The 26,310-nt window shown below is 38.8% G+C and overlaps 1 protein-coding gene across 5 annotated transcripts in view; it reads left to right on the top strand.

The window, feature by feature from the left end:
- Positions 1 to 26,310, top strand: part of GABRG3 (gamma-aminobutyric acid type A receptor subunit gamma3) — a 566,182-nt gene that overhangs the window by 518,935 nt on the left and 20,937 nt on the right. For all 5 annotated transcript variants that reach the window (XM_009428671.4, XM_054666870.2, XM_063794054.1 and 2 more), the window contains one exon: positions 25,284 to 25,436. In XM_009428671.4, coding sequence (XP_009426946.2) covers positions 25,284 to 25,436 — 153 coding nt within the window. The remainder of the gene's footprint in view (positions 1 to 25,283; positions 25,437 to 26,310) is intronic.

The following is a 26,310-nucleotide window of genomic DNA, read 5'->3' as shown; positions in this document are numbered from 1 at the left end:
TGCTATTATCTTTTTTGGGGGGCCGGTTCTCCTAGTGGTTTGTTAATCTTATTGATAGTTTGGAGAATCATCTCTTTGTTTCTTGTTTTTCTTCTATATCATTCTGAGTCATCAATTCCATTAATTTCTGTTCTTTATTGTTTTCCTTATTCTACTTGATTTGGGTTTATTTTGTTCTTGTTTTTCTGGTTTCTAAAAGTGGGAGTTTAGATTATTGATTTCAGACTTCTCCTCTTTCCTGAAGTGTACATTTAGTGCTATAAAACTCTCATTAAGCACTACTTTAGCTGTATCCCACACAGTTTGATGTCTTTTATTTCACACTCTACTAGTATGGACATTTTATCAGTTTAATTGTAGTGTAGAAGCCACATCTCATTTTACATCTTCTATAGCCACTAAACAGTAATTCCTCCTCCCCCCAACCCATGGGAACCACCTTACTACCTTCTCTTTCTATGACTTTGACTACTTTAGATACTTCATATAAGTGGCATCATACAGTATTTGTCCCTTTGTGGCTGGCTTATTTCACTTAGCATAACGTCCTGGAGGTTCATCCATGTTGTAGCCATGTGACAGGATTTTCTTCTTTTCTAAGGTTGCATAATATTCCATTGTAAGTATATGCCATATTTTTAAAATTCATTCATGCTTTGATGGATATTTGAGATGATTCCACCTCTTGGCTATTGTGAATGATGCTGTTGTGAACATGGGTATGCAAATATCTCTTTGAGATCCTGATTTGAGTTCTCTTGGATACACATACATTTAGAACCACATTGAACAGTTTTATAATATTTGCTTCAACTATCAACATAAATTAGAAGACTCAAGACAAGGAAAGTCTGTTGTATAATTCTTTCCACTGATCTCCTCTGTGTTCTGAGGAGAACACAATTCATGTTCAATTCATCCATTGAATTTTTAATTTTGTTTATCATACATTTCAATTTTAAAATTTCCTTTGATTATTTTTGTGTCTCCTATACCTTTGCCGAGACTCTCTATTTGTTTCCAAAGTGTTTGTAATCACTTGTGAAAGCATTTTTTGAGGGCGACTTTAAAAATTCATGTAAAATTCCTCACATCTTTGTCACCCTGGTATTGGCATCTGTTGATTGTCCCTTTCTTGTTCTATGTGTAGCAAACTGTTTTTTATTGAAAGCTGGACATTTTGGATGTTTTACTATTAGGCTCTGAATCTTTCTAAAATGTTGTATGAAGCCTCTTTTGACACTGCTCTAGTGAGGAGGAGAGGGACATTGTCTCCTTACTTGCAGGTGGGGGTAGAAGTCCAGGTTACCTACTTGGCCTTCAGCAATACTCCATGGGTGAGGTGCTCCTTGGTCTTTCTGGGCAGAGGTAGGAATTTGATTTCTGCACTAGGCCTCTGCTGACGCCACTCTGGCTTGGAGGGGTTTGGATTTGACACTGTGCCAGGAGCGCTCATGGCCATCTGGCAGGTATGGAAGTCTTGGGTCCTCTCTTGACCTTCTCTCATGCTGCCCTAGTGGAGGAGTTGGGGGATCACATTACAACAGAACAGTGGGCAAGCCTAGCTTCCTTATTTGGCCTTGGCAGGAGTGAGTGAGGCTGAGGCCACAGGCTTTTTCTGGGATGTGTGGCTGGAATCGGGTGATTATTGTCTGAAGTGTTCTGTTGTGTGAGGCTGCCACTTTCTTGTGTCTTTACCTAGAGAGAATCAGCCTTTGTTGGGCATTGCTTTTTGGTCTGTACTTGTTGGTGCTTCCAGGTTGCTGGCTTTTTCAGCCCCTATTCTGGGTTACGTGATGCAAAAAGACAACCCAGGGAAATAATCTTCATGTCTTTCCTCGGGTCCCAAAGTCCCTAGTTGGTCTTCTCCACATTTCAAAGCGTTATGATTATTTCATATAAATATGTAGGTTTATTAGTTTTATTTAACTTAGTGGATAGGGTAAAGTATGTAGACTTCATCTTCTCAGAAGCAAATGTCCAAAAAAGAGGTAATTGTATGCTTGGGTATCATAATAAATCATATCTAAAAGGGAAGACGAGGCCAAGGCTGAGTCTGTAATCAGTAGAGGAGCAGCAGCCACTCACATGGCAGGATGTAGAAAAATGTTTGGTGATTCTTGTGGCTTAGACAATGTTTATGCTTTGTCTCTGTTTAGATAAAGTGGTCTTCTTTTGGTCTTGATATATCAGGGTCACAAAATATCCTTGTCTGATGATGATGTTCTGTGAAAATTTTATGCTCAAAAGGAAAACACCAAGTCTATCTGTGAGTGCCAGGCCAGGTCTCAGCAGCACCAAGCCCTGGCCCATTGCACCAGTCCAGAGCCCAGATGCAGGAGGCTGCTGTCCTCTTTCCCACAGACACGGTCACTCTCAGATCTCCTCTCATCAATATCCCCCTCATGGCTAGTTAGTGCTTACATTATTAGTTTTTCATTGTTAGGTTCTATAAATGCCAAGTTATCTTTTAAAATTCTGTTTTCCAAGGTTGTTTTGCACTGGTTTATATTTAAGTGAATTCAGTGATTACTGTGCTTCCTGATATAATACTTCCTTCCTCTCTGAGTTCTTAACTTGGGTGGGATTTATTTTTAAGTAATTTCTCTTACGAAAGACTCACGGGTGCTGTATTCCAGAATTTGTTTCCTTTTGAGAATGTCTGCCCATGTATTGATTCTTTAATTATACCTTGACTGAGTCACAGTGTCTTTCCCGCAATATCTTATAGACATTGTTCTAGTGTCTTCAGACCTTGATTATCGTTTTGGAGAATTTGGAGGCCAAACTCATGCTTTCGCCTTGGAAAAAATTTGCCTTATTTTACTGAATGCCTAAATTTCTTTATTCTTAAATGAGAAAATTTTATTTTAAAAAAGCTTAAATGTGAAAATGATTCGGAGTTCAGAAAAGTATGTATTATTTTAATTGGCAGATTTGGTGTTCCTATTTCTTTGATTAGGGTGGAGTTTTATGTATGATATTTTTTGATATGTTGTGTGTTTCATATGAGTGTTTCCTACCCTATGAACACCAGGTAATTTAGATTGGATTGCCTTTCTGGCTTTCATATTTTTGTCTTACTTCTAATGGCTTTAATTCCATTTTCCCCTGTGTGTGCTACATTCACCATGATTTCTTCCAGGTCCATCATTGAAACTTCACCATTGTTTTTTCATTCCTCAATGTTTCTGACAAAGGTAATCATCTGCAACAGGTTTTTGATTATAAGTTTGTTTACTTAGGTCTGCAATCAGGATATCCTGTTTGTCTCATTCTGTTGTTTCATTATCGCATTTTAAATTATTTTTATAAATTATTCATTTCTTTTCTTATGCTACTGTGTGAATAAACTCAGGGAAGTCACTTTCCTTTTCTCTGAGTTGTGTTTTCTTAGGATTTATGTCTTGATTTGTCATATATGTGATATGCCTATCCATGTTCCCTTCCTTCTGTTTCTTTCCTTCTCCCTCTCTCTTTCTTCTTCCTTCCCTCCACCACCTGGCATGGAGTGTCTGTTCCTTTCTTCCCTCAGACTGTGAGACTAGTGTTTGCTGCTTTTACGCTACACTTTGCATTTCCATAGCTAGTCTGGCTTCTCGGGAGAAGGCTGGGAACTCTCCTCTCTGCTTCTAGATTATTTGTTTCTTTCTGATTTTAAAGCTTTGTGATTGATTGTAACATTTGTTTTTATTTTCTTCTGCATAACATTTTCTCCTTTACTTCTTTGGTCATTGTGTGTGACGTCCAACTCCAATTCCATTAGATGTGGGTTCATCTTTTTTTAAAATTAATTTATTTATTTTTTGAGACAAAGTTCCATTCTGTCTCCCAGGCTGGAGTGCAGTGGCGTGATGTCGGCTCACTGCAACCTCTGCCTCCCAGGTTCAAGCAATTTTCCCGCCCCAGCCTCCTGCTGGGACTACAGGTGCACGCCACCATGCCTGGCTAACTTTTTGTGTTTTTAGTAGAGACAGGGTTTCACCGTGAGGCCAGGCTATTTGAGGCCAGGCTGGTCTCAAACTCCTGACCTCAGGTAATCCACCCACCTCAGCCTCCCAAAGTGCTGAGATTACAGGTGTGAGCCACCACGCCCGGCCAGATGTGGGTTCATCTTTGACTCCAACTTCCTGGAAAGCTGAATCATAAGTCTTATCAGAAAGATGGCAGCTTTACAGTTTTCACGGTGATCACTGTGACTGTCCGCCACTCTGTCCAGAAGGCTTGTCTCTGACTCCCACAACAAGCATCACCTTTTCCGTGATGTGGCTGCGCTTAGTCCAGCCTTTGGCTGTAATGTGGGAAGAAGATATCTGCTCATCAGTACTTTCTCACGGAGCAGACCTCGTCAGTTGCAGTGGTGCTAAGGGCGGTGTTTTCGGCATCCCAAGATAACCAACCTCATATGCCTTGGGGTATGCATTTGTCATATTTATAATTACAAATTAAAACAGTTCTTAGAATGTTCAGGATTTAATTTGATACAAAGATATAAGACTAATTCTAGGATATTGAAAACTCAGATCAATGAAGTGGTTCTTTGTTAATATTCTAAGCACTTATCGATCTCAGACAAAAAATTCCCCAGGAGTCTCAGGAAACAAAACACAGTGCATGGGGAGATTGGCCTCCTGACGCCCTCCTGTCCATTCAGATCTCCCATTATTGAAACAATAGCGCCACATAGCAAGACAAATCACTAACTATAAACAATGCAGTCCCTGGCAAGAGGACACTCAATTAAAAAAAAGTCCAGCCCCAGTCTGAGGATTAGGCTTGCATTTGTTTTCAGCAGCCAACTCCCTTTTGATATAAAGCTATTGTTTTAATGGAAATGTTTATGTCGGAGTAAGAGGCAGTACAGTTCTGAGAATATTTGATAAGCCATAAGCATGAGCATCAATTAAGCTCATAGCTCTTATTGAAGGAATTCAATACAAATCATAAATTTCACTCACCTCATTCTGAAAAGCCTGAAAAGTGTCACACAATGTCTACGACTTCAGCACATTTTAAAAGCAAAGCTAACACGTGCTGGTACTTCCCATGGCTTAGGCCCTGTTCTGGGGGCCGAGGAAAGCCCACAGGCAGAATTCTCCATAAGCGGATGTGGATGGGGAGCCTGAGCTCACCCCAGGAGTCAAGAAAGAGACCTTGAAACTGAGACCCAAAGGATGGGAGGAGCTTGCCAGGCAAAGGCTGCCTCGGACCTGGTGGAACAGGTGACTCTGGGCAGCTGGGCTGCTTGAGAGCCAAGTCCCCTGGCAGAGGATGCACAGTGTGTCCCCGCTGCAAAAAGAGGGTCAGTGTCTGGAACACACAGAGCAAGGAGGCATGGAAGAGCGGCACTCAGAGAAGCAAGCTCATTTCTCTCTGCGTGGGGAGTGGACTTTACGTTATCAGCTGATTTGAGCTGGGCAGAGAGTGACCAGGAAATGAGCACGAGGGAACTGAATGCAGGGAATTCAAGGCTGAACTGAAGGGCAGGGAAGACAGGGGATAGTGAGATACCCCAGAGATGATAAAGGATGGAAGCACCCTGATGCCCAGCCTGGTAGGACAGAGGCAGCAGGCACTGTTGCTAGAGGCCCGGTTCACAGCAGCTCCCAGAAGCCAAGACAGCACCCGACACACAGCCCGAGGCAGAAGGGGAGGAGAACCACCCTGACTTCCCTTCTGCTCCACGCTGTCAGCTACGTTTCCCACCGCGACTCCACCGCGACTTCCCTTAGCCATGCCCTGGGGAGCTGCAGAAACAGCCGCACCTGTCAACCTTCGAAAGGTACAGAGTGGTGCAAGAGACAGGTGAGGAATGGATCTGTGGGCAAAGGCCCAGCACCAGCCAGACGTTACGTAAACGTGCTAAATAAAGCAGGCCCTTATATTCCCAGCCCCTAAGACGCCTTTCCTGTTGGGATCTTCCCTAAGCCCCACCTGCTAATTTAGTCCTAAAAATGTATCCAGCCTACTCCATGTTCTCATTTATTTTTATTTTAGGATACATTCCCCTGTTGTATCAGTTAAGTGAGTGCAAACTTTGCAGTGTTCAGTACCACAGTCTGATCATCTGCATTCATCATATCACTAAGTTTCTAATATTTTTAGTGACCAGGTGTAATTTGTATTTGCTGTTAAAAAAAATTAATCCAGGAATCTTATATAAGGGGGAATGGAAAGGTAAAAGATGACGTTAGATTTAGCCTGGGGAGGCTGTCTGAGAAAAATAAGAAGTAACGTATTTTTTTTTTTTTTTTTTTTTTTTGAGACGGAGTCTCACTCTGTCCCCAGGCTGGAGTGCAGTGGCGCGATCTCGGCTCACTGCAAGCTCCGCCTCCCGGGTTCACACCATTCTCCTGCCTCAGCCTCCCGAGTAGATGGGACTACAGGTGCCCGCCGCCACGCCCAGCAAATTTTTTGTATTTTTAGTAGAGACGGGGTTTCACCGTGTTAACCAGGATGGTCTCAATCTCCTGACCTCGTGATCTGCCCACCTTGGCCTCCCAAAGTGCTAGGATTGCAGGCGTGAGCCACCGCGCCCGGCCAAAGTAATGTATGTTTCTAAATGTTGAAATGGGTGGTAGAAGCAGATTAACACCTTTGTCCCTGAAGAGCACAGACATCAACCACAGTGATGTAACCAGAACAGACTCTTTTCTAAGCAAGCTCTACAAGTCTTCCTGGAATATTCCCTGCAGATAGTTATGGGACGAAACGAGCATCAGGCTAGTCCTCGAGGCTGCCTTTTAGAGCCTCAATGTCAGTCACCTCAGACATGTTTTAAGCCCTTCTCCCAGATATAATGAGTTCCATTCCAAGTGAGGCTCATTCTCCTGCAATCTACTGTATTTAAGTCAGGTCTCCTAACTGACAGCTCATCTCTCACTCTTGAGTTGAATGGATTCCATCACTCATGAAAAATCCCGAAGCCTTAGGACACACGATCTGAGCGGATTTATACAAAGGAAAATATGCTTATGAAACATCTCAGCCTGGCTCTCCTCATCTTCTGCATCCTTCAGGTATTTATAGCTGAGTCCAAGTTCTGTCTCGTTTGGTTGTGTGCAAGCACCTTTGAACACTTAGGGATGAGAAACAAAGAGTTTTCATTTCAGGTACACCTCTGGTTTGTCATATTGGAATCACCTACAAGCAGGAGAAGAGTGTGGGATGTGATAATGAGACAATGACAGCTTTTAGGGGACAGCACTTGCTTCCTTCCCCATGAGTCTTGCATACCCATGTTGAAGCATTCTCAAACATTGGCTATCAGGGATCTCAACCCATAGGGGCCAAGTAACAAGGTGAGTCCTCCCAGGACTGAAGCCACAATCACTAGCATCAGAACACTCTAAAAGTAAGGTCAAGCTCAAGGTAGGAGAGTGTGTAATGTGTAGACAATAAAAATTAGATGGCTTAGGTCAAAGAAGCTAATCGAATTTAACATGAAGTCTAAATTACAACCATGGATCATGTTAACTAAGTTTATTTTCATTCAGTGTTTATATTCAATATCATTGTTATTCAATGAATAATACTTTTTAGCTTATATTTTGATTTATTGTTTGGTCCATAGGCTGTTTAATGATTTTATTTAAAAATGATTTTATATTGAAATTTAGTTGTAAGAAAAAATACTGAGATCCCATGCACCCTTATTCAGTTGCCCCAGTGGTAATTGTAGCTGGAAAAACACACACTCAAAGTGCTTTATCCTATTCCCTCACTCAACAGCAACAATCAATACAGATTTCTGTGACCAAATGTGTGGCTTTTTCCCCCAGATCTGAAGTGTGCAATCAGTTCTGCAGGGGACACCAGCTGGGTGTCCACCTATTCAATTCTAACACTCTCCACCTGGAGATAGCATCAAATCCTAAAGGTTGAGGGCTCTGTCCTTAAAACCACCCCACACTTAAGACACCAGTCCCAAGTCTAGGTCTCCAGAGCTTCTGACCAACGGGCTTCAAGTTGGGGTTCTCACAACCCCCTCTTTGGGTTTGATCAATTTTCTGGAATGGCTCACAGAACTCAGGGAAATACTTATTTCAGATTACTAATTTATTACAAAGGATATTTAACAGGATACAAATAACCAGGCTGATGAAGAGATACGTAGGGCGAGGTCTGGAAGGGTCTCAGGGCAGGAGCTTCCCTCCCCATGGAGTTGGGGTGCGCCACCTGCATCCACACGTGGGTGAGTTCTCGTTCCCGTTCCTGCCAGCCTCCACATGTTCGGCCATCTGGAAGTGCTCAGAACCCTGTCCTTTGGGGCCTCTTACAGAGACTTTATTACATAGGCATGGCTGGTTAAACCGATGGCCATTGGTGATCAACTTAACTTTCAGCTTTCTCCTCTCCCTAGAGGTTGGGGAATGAGGCTGAAAGTCCCAGCCTTCTAATCCTGCCTTGGTCTTTCAAGTGACCAGCTCCATCCTGAAGGTGCCTAAAGGCTGCCAGCCATCAGTCAATTATTAGCACACAAAACAGGCATCACCTGGGAGATGCCAAGGATTTCTGGAGTTGCATGACAGAAAATGGGGATGAAGCCAAATATATATTTCACAATGTTATAGTAATGCTTTGGGGAAAAGCGGACCACCACAACCATAATACAGGCATGAATCCAGTCAAGATACAAAACATTTCGATCACCACATGGGCCTCTCATTGAGACCTTTTATACCACACCCACTTTGCTCCCACCTTCACACCCTCTTTAACTCTCTGCAACCCCTAATCTGCTCTCCATTTCAGGAATCCTGTATCAGTGGAATCATATAAAATGGAACTTTTGGATTTCGCTTTTTTTTTCCTTTTTTTCACTCAGCATAATCTTCTGGAGATTTGTCCAAGTTATTGAGTGTACAATAATTTGGCTTATCCCAAGGCTCAGAATACAGTCTACTTGATGTGCACATACCAAGAATGTGTACTCTGCTGACATTGGGTAGAGTGTTCTATAAATGCAAATTAGGTCAAGTTGATTGCTAGTGTTGTTCAAATCTTTTGTATTCTCACTTATTTCCTGTCTGCATGTTCAAGCATTTTTTGAGAGAGAAGTACTGAAATCACTAAGCATAATTGTAGATTCATCTATTTCTCCTTGCAATTCTGTCCATTTTTATTTCGTGAATTTGGAAGCTCTATTATTAGGTGCATGAATGTTTAGGGTGATTATTTATCTTGTGGCACTGACCCTTTTTCATTAGGAAATGAATTTCTTTATCTGTTATGGTGTTCTTTGCTTTAAAATCTACTTCCAGATTAATATAGGCTCTTGAGCTTCCTTTGATTATTATTACCACAGTAAAACTTTTATTTAATCCTTTTACTTTTAATCTATTATTGTCTTTATTATTAAACTTTTTTTCTTATAGGTAACCTGTAGTTGGGTCTTGCTTATATATCCAAATTGAAAAACTATGACTTAATTTGGGTATTTGCACAATTTAAATTTGATGTAATTATTGACACCTTTGGTTTTAATCTGTGATCCTCCTTTTTTGTTCTATTTCTCCTCTTTTTCTCATCTTTTGTTCTTTTTCTCCTCTACTTCTCGTCTATTTTTTGTTCACATTTTTCCTCTTCTTCTACCTTCTTTCATATTGATTGAACATATTTTATGATGCCATTTTATCCTCATAGTTACCTTTTGAGATAAAACTTTTTGACTTGTTATTTTAGCAGTTTATTTTAGAGCTTATTGTATACATCTTGAACTTATCACAGGGTACCCTTAAATATTTTGCCACTTTATGTATGATGTAAGAATTTTACAAGAGTACACTTATATTTCTCCATTCCCAAACTTTGTGCTATTGTGATTATACATTTTACTTTTGCATATGTTAAATATCATATTACATAGTTAATATTTTTGTTAAAGAGATTTAAATAGGATGAAAATAAACTTTATTTCCCTATGTAGTTACCATTTCCGGGACTGACATTTCATTGGTGTGGATCCAGATTTCCATTTGGTGTCTTTTTTTTTCTTCCCCCACCACCGCCCCAACAAAGATTTCCTCTAACATTTATTGTAGTGTGGGTTTGCTAGTGATCAATTCAGCTTTCATGTCTAGGAAAGTCTTTATTTTGCCTTCATTCTTTGAACATATATTTGCTGAGTATAAGCTTACAAGTTAAAAGGTTTTTAAAAATTTCTCCTTCGAAATAATTTTTGATTTACAAGAGAATTTATTTACATTTTGCTCACTTTCCCTTCATGTTAATATTTTACTTTGCCATAGCGAGGTTATCAAAACTAAAAAATTAACATAGCCACAATACTCTTAGCTAAACTACAATCTCTATTCAGACTTGACCAGTTTTTCCACTAACGTATTTTTTCTGTTCTAGGATCCAATTATTGATACCACGTTGCATTTAGTTTTCACATCTCTTTAGTCTCTTCAAATCTATGATAATTTGTTTTTTTTATGACCTTGACACTTTTGATCACTACTGGTGAAATATTTTGTAGAACGTCCTCAACTTGGTCTTGTCTGTTTTCTCATGTTAGACACTTCTCATTGTATCACATAGGGATTACATGATGCCAATATAACTTATTACTGGTGATGTTAACCTTGATCACTTGGTTAAAGTGCTGTCTGCCAGATTTCCCCACTGTAAAGTTACAATATTTTCTTTGCAATTTTCTACTTGTTAGTACTGAGCCACTAAGTCTAGCCTGTAATCAATTAAGGAGATAATATTAGCTGTAGTATTTCTGTAGATGTTCTTTATTGGTTAATGATGTTCCTGTCTATTCCCAGTTTGCTAGAAGCTTTTAATTATAAATGGATGTTTCAGTTTATCAAAAAATTTGTTTACATTTTCTGAATAATTGTGTTTCCTATTTAGTGTGTTAATATGTTGAGTTACATTGATTGATTTTTGAATGTCACCAGCCTTGTATTCCTGTCATGTGGTGTGTGTGTGTTTAGTTAGATTCAATTTGCTATTATTCTGTTGATGATTTTTGTGTCTACATTAGTTAAGTATATTAGCCTGTGGTTTTCAGAAAATACCTGTGTCTGGTTTTGCTATTAAGGCCTAATAGAGTAAGTTGGGTATAGTTCCCTTTTATTCAATTTTCTGAGAAAAAAGATTACATAGAATTGGTGCTATTTCTTTCTTAGATCCTTGGTATAATTTGCTAGTGAAGCCTTCTGTGATTTGAATGGTATTTTTAGAAAGATTAAAATGTAACTTAATAGATATAGGTTTATTCAGGTTATTTATTTCTTCTTGAGTGAGTCTTAATAGTTTGTGTTTTTCAGGGGATATGTTCATTTCACCTAAGCTGTAGAATTATTGGCATAGTGTTATGCATTCAGCATTGTTCCCTTACCATCCCGTAATGTTGCCCCACTACCTTCATTCCTGATATTGGTAATTTGTGTCTTATCTCTTTCTCTTGCTCGGACTGTCTAGAGGTTTATCAGTTGCAATGGGGAGAATTCTAAAATGGCCTCCAGGATTTCCCACCTGCTACATAATCTTCCACACTGTGAACTTGATGGATTTGACTCCCATGACTAAGTTATTTATATGAGACAGTAGAATTTAAGACATGCAAATTATCTGGGTGGGCTTTAATTGATTATACAAGCCCTTTACAAATGGAGTCTTCTGTGACTGGTTCCAGAAGGGGAACTCAGAGAGTTGAGGCACCAGAAGAATTGGATATGGTCTTGCTGGCTTAAATAAGAACGCTGCCATATGGAAAGGAAAGGGGGATCTGAGTGCAACCACCGGCCAACAGACAGTGGAGAAACAAGGGACTCAATCTTGTAGCCACAAGGAGCTGAATTCTGCCAAAACCTGAATGATATTAGAAGGAGATTTTTCCCTAGAGCCCCGAGAAAAGAATGCAGCCCTGCTGGTATATGGATTTCACCCTTTTGTGACCCTAAGGAGAGAATGTAGTAATATCATGCCTGGATGACTGACCCATGGAATTGTGACATAATAATGGGTGTTTTCTTAAAACACTATATCTGCAATCAGTTGTTAATGTAGCAGTAGAAAAACTAATACATTAATTTTATTTACTTTTTGAAAAAGCAACTTTTGGGTTTTTTTTCTTTTAAATTTCACTAACTTCTTTTATAATCTTAATTTTTTTCATTTCTCTGGTTTTTTTTTTCACTAAAGTTACTATTTTTTTTCTAGTTTCTTAAGGTGGTAGCTTAGATTACTGATTCAAGGGTCTTTTATTCTTTGCAATATTGCAATATAAGCATTTAATGCTATAAATGTGCATCTATGCAGTTTTTACTTGTATTACACAATTTTCATAAATTGTATTTTAATTTTCAGTTCAAAATATTTTTAATTTCCCCTGAGGTTTTCTTCCTGACCCATAAAATCCTACAAATGTGTTGTTTAATTGTAAAATATTTGGAAAACCTCTAGTTATCTTTCTGTTACTTATTTTTAGTTTATTTGTACTATAGTCTAAGGACTTACTTTGTATGATTTATATTCTTTTAAATATGTTAAGTTTTGGCCCAGCATGATGGCTCACACCTGTAATCCCAGTATTTTTCAGGCTGAGGCAGGTGAACCACCTGAGGTCAGGAGTTCAAGACCAGCCTGGCCAAAATAGTGAAACCCCATATCTACTAAAAATACAAAAATTAGCCAGGCGTGATGGTGTGAGCCTGTAGTCTCAGCTACTCAGGAGGCTGAGGAAGGAGAATGGCTTGAACCCAGCAAGCAGAGGCTGCAGTGAGCCAAGATCCTACCACTGCACTACAGCTTGGGTGACAGAGTGAGACTTCGTCTCAAAAAATAAAAATAAGAAATAAAATAAAATAAATAAATAAATAAATAAATAAATATGTTAAGCTTCAGTTTGTGGCCCAGAATATGTTCTATTTTGCCGAACATTCCATATGTATTTCAGAAGAATATGTATTCTGCTGTTTTGTTGCCCGGAGTATTATATAATTATAAATAATGTCAAACTGGTTGATACGATTGTTCAAGTCTTCCATATCCTTACATATTTTCTGTTTGTTTGTCTTTTCAATCACTTAGAAAAGATTATTAAATTTTCCAACTATATTTATTTCTTTGTGTCTGTCTCTTCTTTCAGATCTGTCAGTTTTTGCATCATATATTTTGAATCTCTGTTGATAAGTACATACACATTAAAAATTATGTTCTGTTAGAGAATCCATCCTTTTATCATTATGTAACATTCCTTTTTATTCCTAAAAATAACCTTTGTTCTGAAGTCTACTCTGTTCAAAATTCATGTAACTACTCCAGCTTTCTTTTGCTTAATGTTGCATGGTATTCCTTTCTCTATTTTTTAACTTTTAACCTAAATATGCCTTTATACTTAAAGTGGCTTTTATGCAGCATATAGTTTAGTCTTGATTTTTATCCAAGCTGTCAACCTGTGTGTTTCATCTGGGATGTTTAGATCATTAACATATAAAGTGATTATTGATAAGGTCAGATTAAAATATATGATCTCGCTCTCATTTGTAAAAACATCTTCCAGCTGTTGTTTCCTTTTCCCTCTTGCTACTTTCGTTACATTTAATTAACAATGCTCCAATTTTGTTTTCTGTTTAGACTTATTGTGTATAACAATCTTTTAAAACTTTTTAGTTTTAAATAATCTGAGTTGACCTCCAAATAGTATTATGCTGATATATATGTAGTATAAAAACCTCTTAACAGTATATTCCCTATTGCTTTCTTCCGTCTCTTGTATAATTGCTATTACACATTTCATTTTTTCTTATGCTATAAACATAAAATATATTGTATATTTTTGCTTTAAACAGTTAACTTTTAAAGTCAATATTACCAAAGCATAAATACACTCATTTATTACATTTCCAACACTCTTCATTTCTTTGCATGTATGCAAGTTTCTGAATATATTATATTCCATATCTCTGAAGAACTTCCTTTCCATTTCTCGTTGATTAGATCTTCTGCCAATGAATTCCCTCAGTTTTGTTTTGTTTTGTTTTGTTTTTGTTGTTGTTGCTGTTGTTGTTGTTGTTGAGATGGAGTCTCGCTCCATCACCCAGGCTGGAGTGCAGTGGCGTGATCTCGGCTCACTGCAAACTCTGCCTCCCAGGTTCACGCCATTCTCTCACCCCAGCCTCCCAAGTAGCTGGGACCACAGGCACCCACCACCACACCCAGCTAATTTTGTTTCTTTGTATTTTTAGTAGAGATGGGGTTTCACCGTGTTAGCCGGGATGCTTTCAATCTCCTGACCTCCTGATCCGCCCACCTTGGCCTCCTAAAGTGCTGGGATTATAGGCTTGAGCCACCGTGCCCGGCTGAATTCCCTCAGTTTTTGTTTTTCTGAGAAACTGTTTATGTCTATTTCACTTTTGGAAAGTGTTTTTACTGAGTTTCACTGTGGGTTTACTTTTTCTTTCAGAAACTTAAAGATTTTATTCCATTGTCTTCTTTCTTGCATGATTTCTGAAGAGAAGTCTGCTGTGAATCTTATCCTTTTTGCTCCTCTGGTGAGGGAAAAAGCAAAAAACAAAAATGTATCTTTTTTTCCCTTGGCTGCTTCCAAAATGTTCCCTTTGTATCTGGTTTTCAGCACTTTTAATATGATATATGTAGTTGGGGGGTTTGTTATTTGTTTGTTTTCTTTTGATTCTGGCTGATATTTGAGCTTCTTGGATTTGTACTTTGGTGTCTGTCATTATTTTGCAAAATTCTCAGCCATTATTTATTCAAATATATTGTTTTCTCTTCTTCTTTTGGAATTCAAATAATATGTATATTAGACAGTTTGTTATTTTTTCACAGCTCTTGGTTTCTCTGTCCTGATTTTTTAACTCATATTTCTCTTTTTGTTTTAGATTGGCTAATTTCCACTCACCTATAGTAAAGCTCACTGGGTCTTTCTTTGGCTATGATAAGTTTACTAATGTGCCTATCAAAAGCATGCTTAACCTCTCTTACTACATTTTTGATTTCTTGTACTTCCATTAGATTCTTTCTTATAATTTCCATTGATCTGCTAATTTCCATTATGCTAATTTCCATTGATTGACCAAATCACCTCTTTGGTCTTGCATGTTGCCTATTTCTCCATTAGAGCCATTAACATATTAAATAATTATTTAAATACCCTCTTTCCTATCTGGTTCTGTTCTTAGTAATTATTTTGCCTTTTCAGGCTGCTATTTTTGGTTTTTGTATGTCCCATAATTTTATCTGGAAGCTAGACATGTTTTATAGAATAGTAGATACTCAGATAAATTTTATGTATGCTTAGAAATAAGCATGCCTTTCATTTTGCCCTGCTTTTAGTGTGAGAGTTCTTGCTTATGTAGTTAGAAGTTAAGCCAGGTTTGAAGTTGACTATCTGCTTGACTCCAGGTCCTGTGGCTCAGTTTTGACTCTTCCCCTTGCACTTTTCCCAGGGAACATCTGTCTCTTGCAGTCACCACCTGGACTACACTGCTGTTTTCATTCTATGCTTGTTGCGTGTGGGTGGTTGGATCAAGGGATGGTGAGATGTTATCAACGTTTGGAGTAAGGCTCAGTCTTAGGCATGATTTGTAAACCTAGTTCTTAGAGTGTGACCTTCACAAGTGTTCCTGTGCCTTCTGCAGATGTAATGTTGGGCCCAACGGTACTGCCATCTCTCCCCCAGGGGTAGTGCTTGCTTGATTTTCCAGTCACACACACACAGCTGCAGTAGATTTCCACCATTCCCCTGTTGCACCAGTTTTTGTTGCCCTTCCCGCTGTGTACTGAGACATTTGCTTCACAGGGGACACAATGATGTGGACGTGGGTGGAGTTCTCGCAATGAGTTCTGTCATCCTCTCCCAGGCGGCCCCATGGGGAGGCTTTCTCAGGATTCTCCTTGATCCTCCATTTAAAAAGATGGTGGTGTTCAGACTCAGCATTTAGTGATCAGGTAGAAATTTCTAGCTGAATAAAGTTACTGAATTATATTATATTTGGTGGTGCCTGTAATTATCCTAAAGTTTCCTCCAGCACCTCATTTGTAGACAATCATATTAGCTAATTAACTTTTTACATTATATTTATACCTCAATTTGGCCAAGAATTACTTGTTCTAAAAACTATCCGTTACTTTACGGTTAAACAGGATTACGGGCATGAAGTTAAAAACTGATTGTAATAAAAATTAGCACTTTTTGTTTCAAAATATGTAATACTTTAAATATTTTTTTCTTTCAGTGGTCATAAAAGTGAATGGTAAGGATATGGGTATAAACTCAACTCTTTATATATATAAAAACACTTGTGTGATTCTTCTTTTAAAAATGATGTAGTGTGCGATAGAGAAGATTTTTACCACACATTCCTCTCTGGAAACAATAGAATGCCAAAACAAAAGTGAAAAGAAAAGGAAGAAAAAACAATTATCATTGACTGTAGGAAGTAACCACAAATCTGCCAATACAAGGAATAAAAGGAGCAAGGTAAATTAGTGACTAAATTAAAAGAAGCACCAAAAGCGCATGGAATTATCTACAATTCTTTTGTAAGTTGCAGAGTTTTGTAAAAAATAGATGGGCCCTTCAAGAAACTTCTGATCTACCTAACACCGTGTATATGTGTGTGAGAGCTGGCTGGGGCAAGGAGGATGCAGTCTAGAGGAGCATCCCTGAGCCATGTCCCCTCTGATAGCGAAAGGGAGGTGTTGGTGATGCTGAAGAAGGGACAGGCCCATTCCATGAATTAGGGAATTAATACATGAGTTACAAAAGAGATTAGCTATACTGCTACTAACCATGGAAAAGGAAACACTACATCACTATACCTACCCCTGTAGCTTATAAAGATCTTTTTAAATCCACACTGATATACTGCTCAACGCAAAATCCCAGGAGGTATGATGATGAAAAGATTAAAAGATCATTGAACAAACATTCACAGAAGGCCTACAAGAGCTCAGGAAGCAAAGAAAACGGACAAAGTGTCATCACGGAACTTGTATTCTATGGGGTAGAGGGAATAGATGATAAACAAGTAAATATGTATCTCATATATTTCAAGAGGATAAGTGCTACAGAGAGAAACAGAGCAGGGAAAGGGGTAACAGATTCCCACTGTTCATAGATCCATTGTGTCTCCAATGGCAAACTGTTCTTACTTTACACAGGTAGTCAATAATCTAATAGGGTCACATTTGGACAACTGAGTCAGTGAGGAAGTAAGCAACGCTGGAGATTTGTGGGAGGAACGTTCTAGCAACTAGAAATGCAAGAGCAAGGGAGCAAGATCAAGTGTGTGGGGGACAGCAGAAGGGACAGTGGGGCAAGAGCTGTTTCCTTGACTGGGAGGGAGCCCAAACCATGAAGGAGTTTGTAGTCCAAGCCACGCTCTTAGTATTAATCTCAATGAGATAGAAAGTTCCTGGAGTGAGCTTGGAAAGGCTTGATTTGACCCCTATTTTAAAAGGATTATGTTGGCTGTTAGATAGAAAATAATCTGCAGAAGGACAAATTAAGCAACGATTACAATTATTATTATATTGCAATAATATTATATTGTATTATTATTATTACAATAATCAAGTGCAATGTCATTGGTGCATTAGAGTAGTAAAATGTGGTTGGAATCTGAGCATGTTTAATGCATTTTTATGGAGTAAATATATAATATGAGGATAAGAGAAGAAGAAAGGCTGACTGTGAGGTTGAAGGTCAGAGCAACTAGGACAGAGTGAATGTTTGTTGAGCACAGTACACTGCAGGTGGAGCTGCTTGTTACAGAGCAGGAGGCACGAGAAGCAGGACTCCACGTGGCCTGTTGATTTTGAAATGCCTGTTATACCTGTATGGACACATTGAGATGATGCAAGGGTAGATGAGTCTAAAGTTCCCGAAAGTAGTCAACACTATGCAAAGCACTGATAGTATTTAAACTCCTGGAACTAGTTGAGATCCTCTAGAAAATTAAAGAATAGAAGGGAGAAGGTCTCCAGGCTGAGCCACTGGCACACTCACATATGGAGGTTGTGGAGAAGAAAAGAACTCACAAACAGGGCTCAGATACACTGCTCAAGGGCAAAGCCCAGGGGAGTAGATGGCCAGGGGCTCCAGAAACCTGCTGAGACAACCCATTTGTGCTGAGTTGACCCCTGCAGGCACTATTCATACCCTAGGGCTGACCTCCAAAAAGTGCCCCCTGTCAATTTTAGTTAGAAATGCAAATGGGACACATGCAGAGATTCCAAAGAAAGACAAAACGTAAAACACTACAAATGCTGATGGAGGACATGTATATTAAGAACATTCCAAACAAATACTTCCCTATGATCTTGGACCAAGTGAAGAAAATTTTAGCTCAAAACTGAAGTCACTCAAAAGAGGAGAAAAGAAACATAGACAGAGATGAAAAGATGAGAGGAGATATCAAGCAGGCCAGGAGATATTTGGGGGAGGGGAGGAGAAGAAATAAAATCATAAAAAATGAAAGCAACGGACAGGCGCAGTAGCTCATGCCTGTAATCCCATCACTTTGGGAGGCCGAGGCAAGCAGATCACGAGGTCAGGAGATCGAGACCATCCTGGCTAACACGGTGAAACCCTGTCTCTACTAAAAAAAAATACAAAAACATTAGCCAGGCGTGGTGGCGGGCGCCTGTAGTCCCAGCTACTCGGGAGGCTGAGGCAGGAGAATGGCGTGAACCTGGGAGGTGGAGCTTGCAGTGAGCCAAGATGGCGCCAGTGCACTCCAGCCTGGGAGACAGAGTAAGACTCCGTCTCAAAAAAAAAGAAAAAAAAAATGAAAGCCACATTACAAGTAGCTGTTACAGAATCTAACCTGCTGATAATATTGTCAGGAATATGAAGAACAGGTTTAGTAATACCGAGGAATGCACTCAGTGAATAGTAAGAAAAAAATGATAGATGTGTAAATCAAACAGAGTACTCACAAACACATAATTAATGTTTGTGAGACGAGGAAAAGAATAAAACAAATAGAACAAAATGTTTAAAGCCTGTATTGGAAAAAAAATCCTGAAATGAAGGAAGACGTGAATCTGCCAACCAGGTCCCAGGAAAACAGGACACGAGACACATGTTAATAAAGTTATAACAAATCAGGGAGAAAGAAAAAAATTAAAACATGAACTTAAATATAAATGTAATTTAATTTAATTTAAATACATCATCCATAGCAACAGAAATATACATGTATCAAGAACTAAATCTAACAAAAGACTTGCCAAAGCTTTATGGAAGTAATTCAATATTTCATTGAAGGATATGCAAATTGAAATAGCTAAAACTTCATGATGACAAAAACTTTTTCTTAACTGCTGTACTTTCAGGCAGCTACACTGATTATATAAATAAATGAGGATGCATAATTTATTCCAATCAAAATACCAACAGTGTTTATGAAAAATTTTTAAACTGATTCTACAATTTTATAAGCACAAAGACCGAAGAAGAGCCAAGGCATCCATGGAGAAGAATACAAAGATTGGCAGCTTCTGTACTTGTGACCAATGCTATTGTATTAGTTTTCCATTACAGTTTAACAAATTGCCACAAACTTAGTGGTTTAAAACAAAACACATTTATGACCTTATAATTTCTGTGAATTAGGTGTGGCTTAGCGGGGAACTTTGTTTAGGCTCTTAGGGCTGCAATTAAGGAGTTGGCTGAGCTTCAGTCTCATCTGGAGACTTGACTACGGAAGAATCAATTTCCAAACTCAAGTTGTTGACAGAATTATTATTTGCAGCTGTAGAGACCAGAGGACAGTCTCTCTCTTCATGAAAGGCTCAGTCTTTCTTTTAACATCTTTCACCTGATTAAGTCAGGGCCACCCAAGATAATCTTTGATTAACTTGAAATCAACAGATTTTGGGTCTTAATTACATTTGCAAAATTTATTCATCTTTGCCATATAAAGAAATTCAATCAAGGGAGTTGATCCATCAAGTGAAACCAAATCAGGTTTTGCCCACACTCACGAGGAAGGAACAATACAACTATATGACTAACTGGGGTCACTTTAGGGTGTGTCTGCCACAGTTATGCTGATTAAGACAGTGTGGTTACGTGGCAGAATCAAAATGCACACACAGATTCATACAGATACGAACACACAAATAAAAGAGAGGTGGGCCTGCAGATGACTGGAAGTGGCAATAAATGATGGTGTAGCCACTAATCACAGAATTCAGAAAACTTGAATTGGAGAACAAGTAATTGCATAGAAGGAAAACTAGGAGAAAAGCAAAACTTGTGTAAGGGAACTTAATGGTCCTGGGTTAAGGAACAGATTCTCAAGAATGACACAAATGGTATGAATGGTAAAATAAAAGGTTGATAAATTTAATTTCCCTAAAATTAGGAACTTCTTTTTTAATGTTTCTTAATTTTTTTTTTTTTTTTTTTTTGAGACGGAGTTTTGCTCTCGTTGCCCAGGCTGGAATGCAGTGGCATTCCGAGATAGTTCTCGGCTCACTGCAACCTCTGCCTCCCAGGTTCAAGAGATTCTCCTGCCTCAGCCTCCTAAGTAGCTCGGATTACAGGCATCCACCACCACACCCAACTAACTTTTTGTATTTTTAGTAGAGACGGGGTTTCACCATGTTGGCCAGGCGGATTTTGAACTCCTGACCTCGGGTTATCCACCTAACCCGGCTTCCCAAATTGCTGGGATTACAGGTTGAGCCACCGCGACCGGCTGGAACTTCTTTTTATAAACAAATGTAATAAAGAGAAGAAAAAGACAAGTCACCTCAGGGCAAACTTGAAGAATAAGATGGAGAACATTAGGCTTTTTGGCTGAACATTGCTTGCTAATCTCCAGGCCTCAGGTGGCTTTTCAGAGAGTATTAAGCTTAGGCAATTTTGAAAGGAAACCAGGCTGGATGTATCTGTAAGTTGGTGGGGTCGGGAGGATGGGGAAGAGATGGCCATGAGAAAGAGAGGAGATGGAGGGAAATAACAACGTTTAAAGGAGACTCAAAGGATGTTTTTGGTGCCAGAGATGCAATAAAGAAATGTGGTATCTATGGCATGAGTAAATAATGGTTTTGAAATAGTATACTCTGGGAATAATGCAATTACAAAAGATTCACCTAGTCCGTAGAGGAGTTGGAGTATTGAAAATATCTATATGAACTTCCAAACTTACCAATTAAATGGGATGATAAATTCAGGTGGGAACATCTTTAGAGCGCATACATTAGAAATACATTCTGTGAAGGGTTTTCCTTTTTTAAATTTTCTGTGAAGATCTCTATCTGAAACTCGACTGGACTTTTAAAGCATAAGATGCTATGTTGCTGTCAAATTTCAAAACAGAAACCTAGAATTTAAAAATTGTAAATTTGCTTATATATTTGGTATTTTATTAATGTGGCCCACAAGATGTAATCTAGCAGCCGGTTAGCATTTTCAGAGAAAAAAAACACCCCTACCAACTTCCTTTTTCAATAATAATTTATTATCTACCTACTGATTCATTAAAATAATAATTTTGCAAACATAAAGTTTAGTAAAATGAAGAAAAAGGTCTTTAAATGTACCATGTCCTTGTATTTTACAATAAACTAATTGTATGAAGTGTGAATAAACAATAATTTTATGTTCTCTGCGAAACATGGAAATATACTTCAATATAGAGTCATTAAATGATACGACAAAGAAAATTTGTGCACTTACTTCCTTTGGTGTTTCCAAGCCAGATTACCTCTGTTATTCCTACCCGTCAACCTATCTTTCTTCTGGGGATAAAGCCCCATCTTCTGGGAACTGCTCCTCCTTCCACAGCCAGCCTGGGAGCTGCCATGTTCTTACCTGAACCTGCCTCAGTTGAAGTTGATTTGTCCAAGATGGGCAGCAATCTAATCTAAGCCAATACAATCTTCTACACCACTGGTTTTATTTATCTGATTCTGACCTGTCTGAAATTGACCGTGTCAGAGGCTTTCTGAGAATGTGAACATGGAATCACTGAGAGCAAATAAATGCATGTCAGTCTCTCTCTGGTGGTGGGAACTACCAGATATGGAACTTACTAACTCTAAAATAAATGAATAAATAAGTAAATAGAAAAGCCCCAACTAGTCCACTGTGACGTTTCAAAACATCATCCTGGGGCAAATTTTATTTCTATGTTTAATGCTAAAAAGCAATTATTGAGAATGGATTGCTATCTAATGAAATAAATAAAACAAGTATTTGGGATTGGAAATAACAAGTTTCAGGTCCTGACTTTCCTCTGAATATGAGCTGAGGAAGAAGTCATCTTCATGGGTCATTCTGCTGCCTCCTCCATCACTGACAGCATCGTGCACACCTCCATGCATGCGCCCAGCACTGGGACTTTGGTGCCACTGCCTCCTCCATCACTGACAACATCGTGCACACCTCCATGCATGCGCCCAGCACTGGGACTTTGACTAGTGCCGCCTCCTCTATCATTGCCAGTATCGTGCACTCCTCCACGCATGTGCCCAACACTGGGACTTTGTCTGAGGCTGCCTCCTCCGTCATTGCCAGTATCATGCACACCTCCATATTGTGCCCAGCACTGGGACTTTGTCTGATGCTGCCTCCTCCGTCATTGCCAGTATCGTGCACACCTCCATATTGTGCATACCTCCAGTCATGCACCCAACACTGGGACTTTCACTGATGCTACTGCCTCCCTCCTGCAAAGCACCCATGTCTGGGAAAGGCAGAGCCTCAGTAGGATGACCATGGAAGCTAATAACCATGGATGCCCGGGTAGACTTCTGAATTAGGCAAGGGAGTATACTGAGCACAGGCATGGGGAGCTCCTCTCACCCCAGGCAGGGAGAAAGCAGGTGGATTTGCTGTAATAAATTGTGCATCTTGTCTGGAGTTGTCTTTCTGTTTATCTTGTCAGTAACCTGCAGAGGTGATAAATGAAATTACTCTTTGGATGTTCCATTTGGACTCTGCATAACTCCTAGGGTGATTTATTGTGCTTTGTTTTTCTGTATGTTAGCTTGTTTGTTTATTCCTCTAGGGTTTTGATTGCAATTTTATGCAAAAAATTAATAGACATTAAGAATCACACATAATTCAAATCACATTTCCTTAGGAAATAATGTAATTTTAGCATTCACATTACTTTAAACTATATACTTGTGCTCTATTGCTTCAGGCTAATCATCCTAATTCCTTTGTACTGAAATACTAATTTGTTTAAATTTTTAAATGTTTCTTGGTAAATGATATCAAAGTTGATGTTTCTATCAACAACTCTAAATATTGCTACAACAGAGTATTTCATCCTGCAAAAAATTCTTATTTATTGGGAGCGTAGTTTTCATCTGAGACCAATACCATCTCCCTGTCAATCTTTTAAGTAAAAATGGGACTTTGGGCTGAGCGTGGTGGCTCATGCCTGTAATCCCAGCACTTTGGGAGGCCAACGCAGGTGGATCACCTGAGGTCAGGAGTTCGAGACCAGCCTGATCAACATGTGAAACCCCAACTCACTAAAAAAAAAAAAAAAAAAAAAAAAAAAAAAAAAAAAAAAAAAAGAATTAGCCAAACGTGGTGGCACATGCCTGTAATCCCAGCTACTTGAAAGGCTGAGGCAAGAGAATTGCTTGAACCTGGAAGGCGGAGGTTGCAGTGAGCCAAGATTGTGCCATTGCACTCTAGCCTGGGTGACAAGAGTGAAACTCTGTCTCAAAAAAAAAAAAATGGGACGTCAGTGATAGTCTTTTCATTCAGCAAATATTAATTAATTTATTATGGTTAGCCAACATTGGTAAACAAGAGAGACATATTCTATAAACCAACCAGTTTATTGGTTTTAAGATAGATATTGTACCAGTAATTATAGAAACAAATCCATCCAATTTATGGGAAGGTGTCAGGGAAGATTTCCTGGGGAAGTAAGTGATTTTTAAGCTAAGTGAGTGAATAGGAACTATCTAGATGCTGGGGAAATAAAAAGAAGAGCATGCTATGCAGATGGGAAGGAATTCAGAGGAGTGTGGGAAGGGTTTTGGCAAGTCTGAGGCCCTGGGTAGACAAGATGCCAAGCGTGTAGAGAGCACAGGGCAAGGAGTGTTTAGTGCAGAATGATGTGGACCACATAAAAGTGTCACAGCTGTGCAAGGGCAGCTAATAAGGAGAAGGCTAAAATGATACTAGTGTTTTACAAAGTTCCTTTTGATGGCAGTAGGTAGAATGATTTAGAGCAAAAAGGACTGGTCATTAGGAGATAAGCTTGGATCTATGGCAGAAGGTGGTAGCTTGGACTAGATGGGGAAAGGATTTGAGAGCAATGGATCATATAGAACCATTGAGAAGAGAAAAGGAGGAGTCAGAGGTGGCTTTTTGGTTTCCTCTTTGAACAAGTGAGAGATGGACCTGAAAGAAGAGGAGGTATTGGCACGGGCAAGGTGATAGTTCAGTTCTGGACATGGTGGATTTCGGGCACTGGATGACTGAATCCAGCAGGCTAAAGGGGTGGAGGATTCAAATGGGGAGGATGAGGATGAGGAGATAATCTCAGCAAGAGGTGGCCTAGACAAGAAATGAATGGAGATGCTTTGGGGAGAAGATGTACAATGTATTAAGCATGCACCCTCTTTCAAGCCCCCGGGGGATCTTATGGAATCTCTAGTCACATCTGCATTGCTCCCAACTTCTTTATGGTGTGGTTCTGCTTCGGTAGAAGAGAGTGGAATGTCAGCAAATGATTACTCCTTTTTGTTTCTGGGTTGGCACAGCTTAAGTCCTGGGTTACAAAAGGATCAGATAAATATACATACGTTAATTAAAACAAAGTGCAAAGTTGATAAGCAAAACTTAATGATATAAATAAATAAAAATATAAAATGGTTACACAAGTTTATGTAAGATATGATAGCTTTGTTATCATTGGAAAAGCATCCCTTAAAATGACCCTGGGTCTGTTTGAGGGTTGAGTTTACCGGTTACTCTTGAATTTAATTGTACAACCTGTGGAAGGACTCAAGCGATAATAGCTCATCAACTCATGGCCTGTCGTGGAAGAGATCTGCATGTGTTCTCACTCTATCCGTGAATATGTTCGTTTTGTGCCCTTTACACTGACCGATTAAATGCCTGGTACAGCCATGGATACTATGAAAATTAAGTTTAAGAAAACCAGCATTTTGATCCATTTCCTGATTTGATATTGTTGCAGTTGTGCATTTTTATCCAAGTCATTCACTTAACAAAATAAATTGTAAATTATTTTCCTGAATTATTTTTGACCCATCAAAGTTGTCTTAATTTTGACAATATTTTATTACAGGTGATTATGTTGTCATGACTATATATTTTGAATTGAGTAGAAGAATGGGATACTTCACCATTCAGACATACATTCCCTGTATACTGACTGTGGTTTTATCCTGGGTGTCATTTTGGATCAAAAAAGATGCTACGCCAGCAAGAACAGCATTAGGTGAGTTTCAAAAAATCTCTTCCACAAATTTGCGTAATTGTAATATAGAAGCATTCATAAAAAATGCCTTCAATGTAAAAGACTATTTAAATGTGAATGATCTCATTTGAGGGTGACTTGAACCATGCTTAGAATTTTCTCTTAAGAAGCCAAGCAAGGCTGTTCTTTCTCACAATGGGATTCTATGTATGCCACTTAAATCAAGACGGCGTAGGAGATTCACAGTAAATCCATTGTGATAGTATCCTGTATCACAGGCTGATGTGATCACAAAAACACAGGCACATCCCAGAACCTGTCAACTCAAAAGTCCCCGTACGTTAATGTCAGGAAACAGAATTTGCCACACACCTCTGAGGACTGAAGACATAGTATTGGTAAAAAATAGTTGATCAATAATTGAAGCTCTGCTTGTATATAGCAACTTTATCAGCAAACGAGAAAATGATCATTCTTTTCAGCTGTGAGCACACACTAAAACTCAGTCTTTTTATGAATTTTTCTCTGGTTCCCAAAATCTTCTTAATAAAACACTAACTTTCAGTAGTTTTAGACTTGTGCAACATATATTATGTCAGGTTTCCTTTCTGACAGGAATTTTGCTTAACTTTCAATGTTTTGATTTTTTGAAGGCAGGTAATATGTAAGACTGAATATAGAGATTGTTTTCCCCTAAAAAAAATCCTATAGAAAAGAGGAAGCTGTCTCAATTTCAAATTTCTGCAACATCTCTCATATTTGCATTGTTATTTCTCTGTGTTTTTCTTTATTTGTTTGTTCAAGAACAAAGCACTGGGCCTGGGTAGACCAGATGCCAAGAGATTAATTAGCCTGTAATATCCTCTACCTATACTATATTTGCATGTTTATAGAA

The sequence above is a fragment of the Pan troglodytes genome, chromosome 16, assembly GCF_028858775.2.
Source record: "Pan troglodytes isolate AG18354 chromosome 16, NHGRI_mPanTro3-v2.0_pri, whole genome shotgun sequence".
Classification (NCBI taxonomy): Eukaryota; Metazoa; Chordata; class Mammalia; order Primates; family Hominidae; genus Pan; species Pan troglodytes.
Note: the sequence above shows the minus strand (reverse complement) of the source record. Positions and strands in the feature narration are given on the sequence as shown.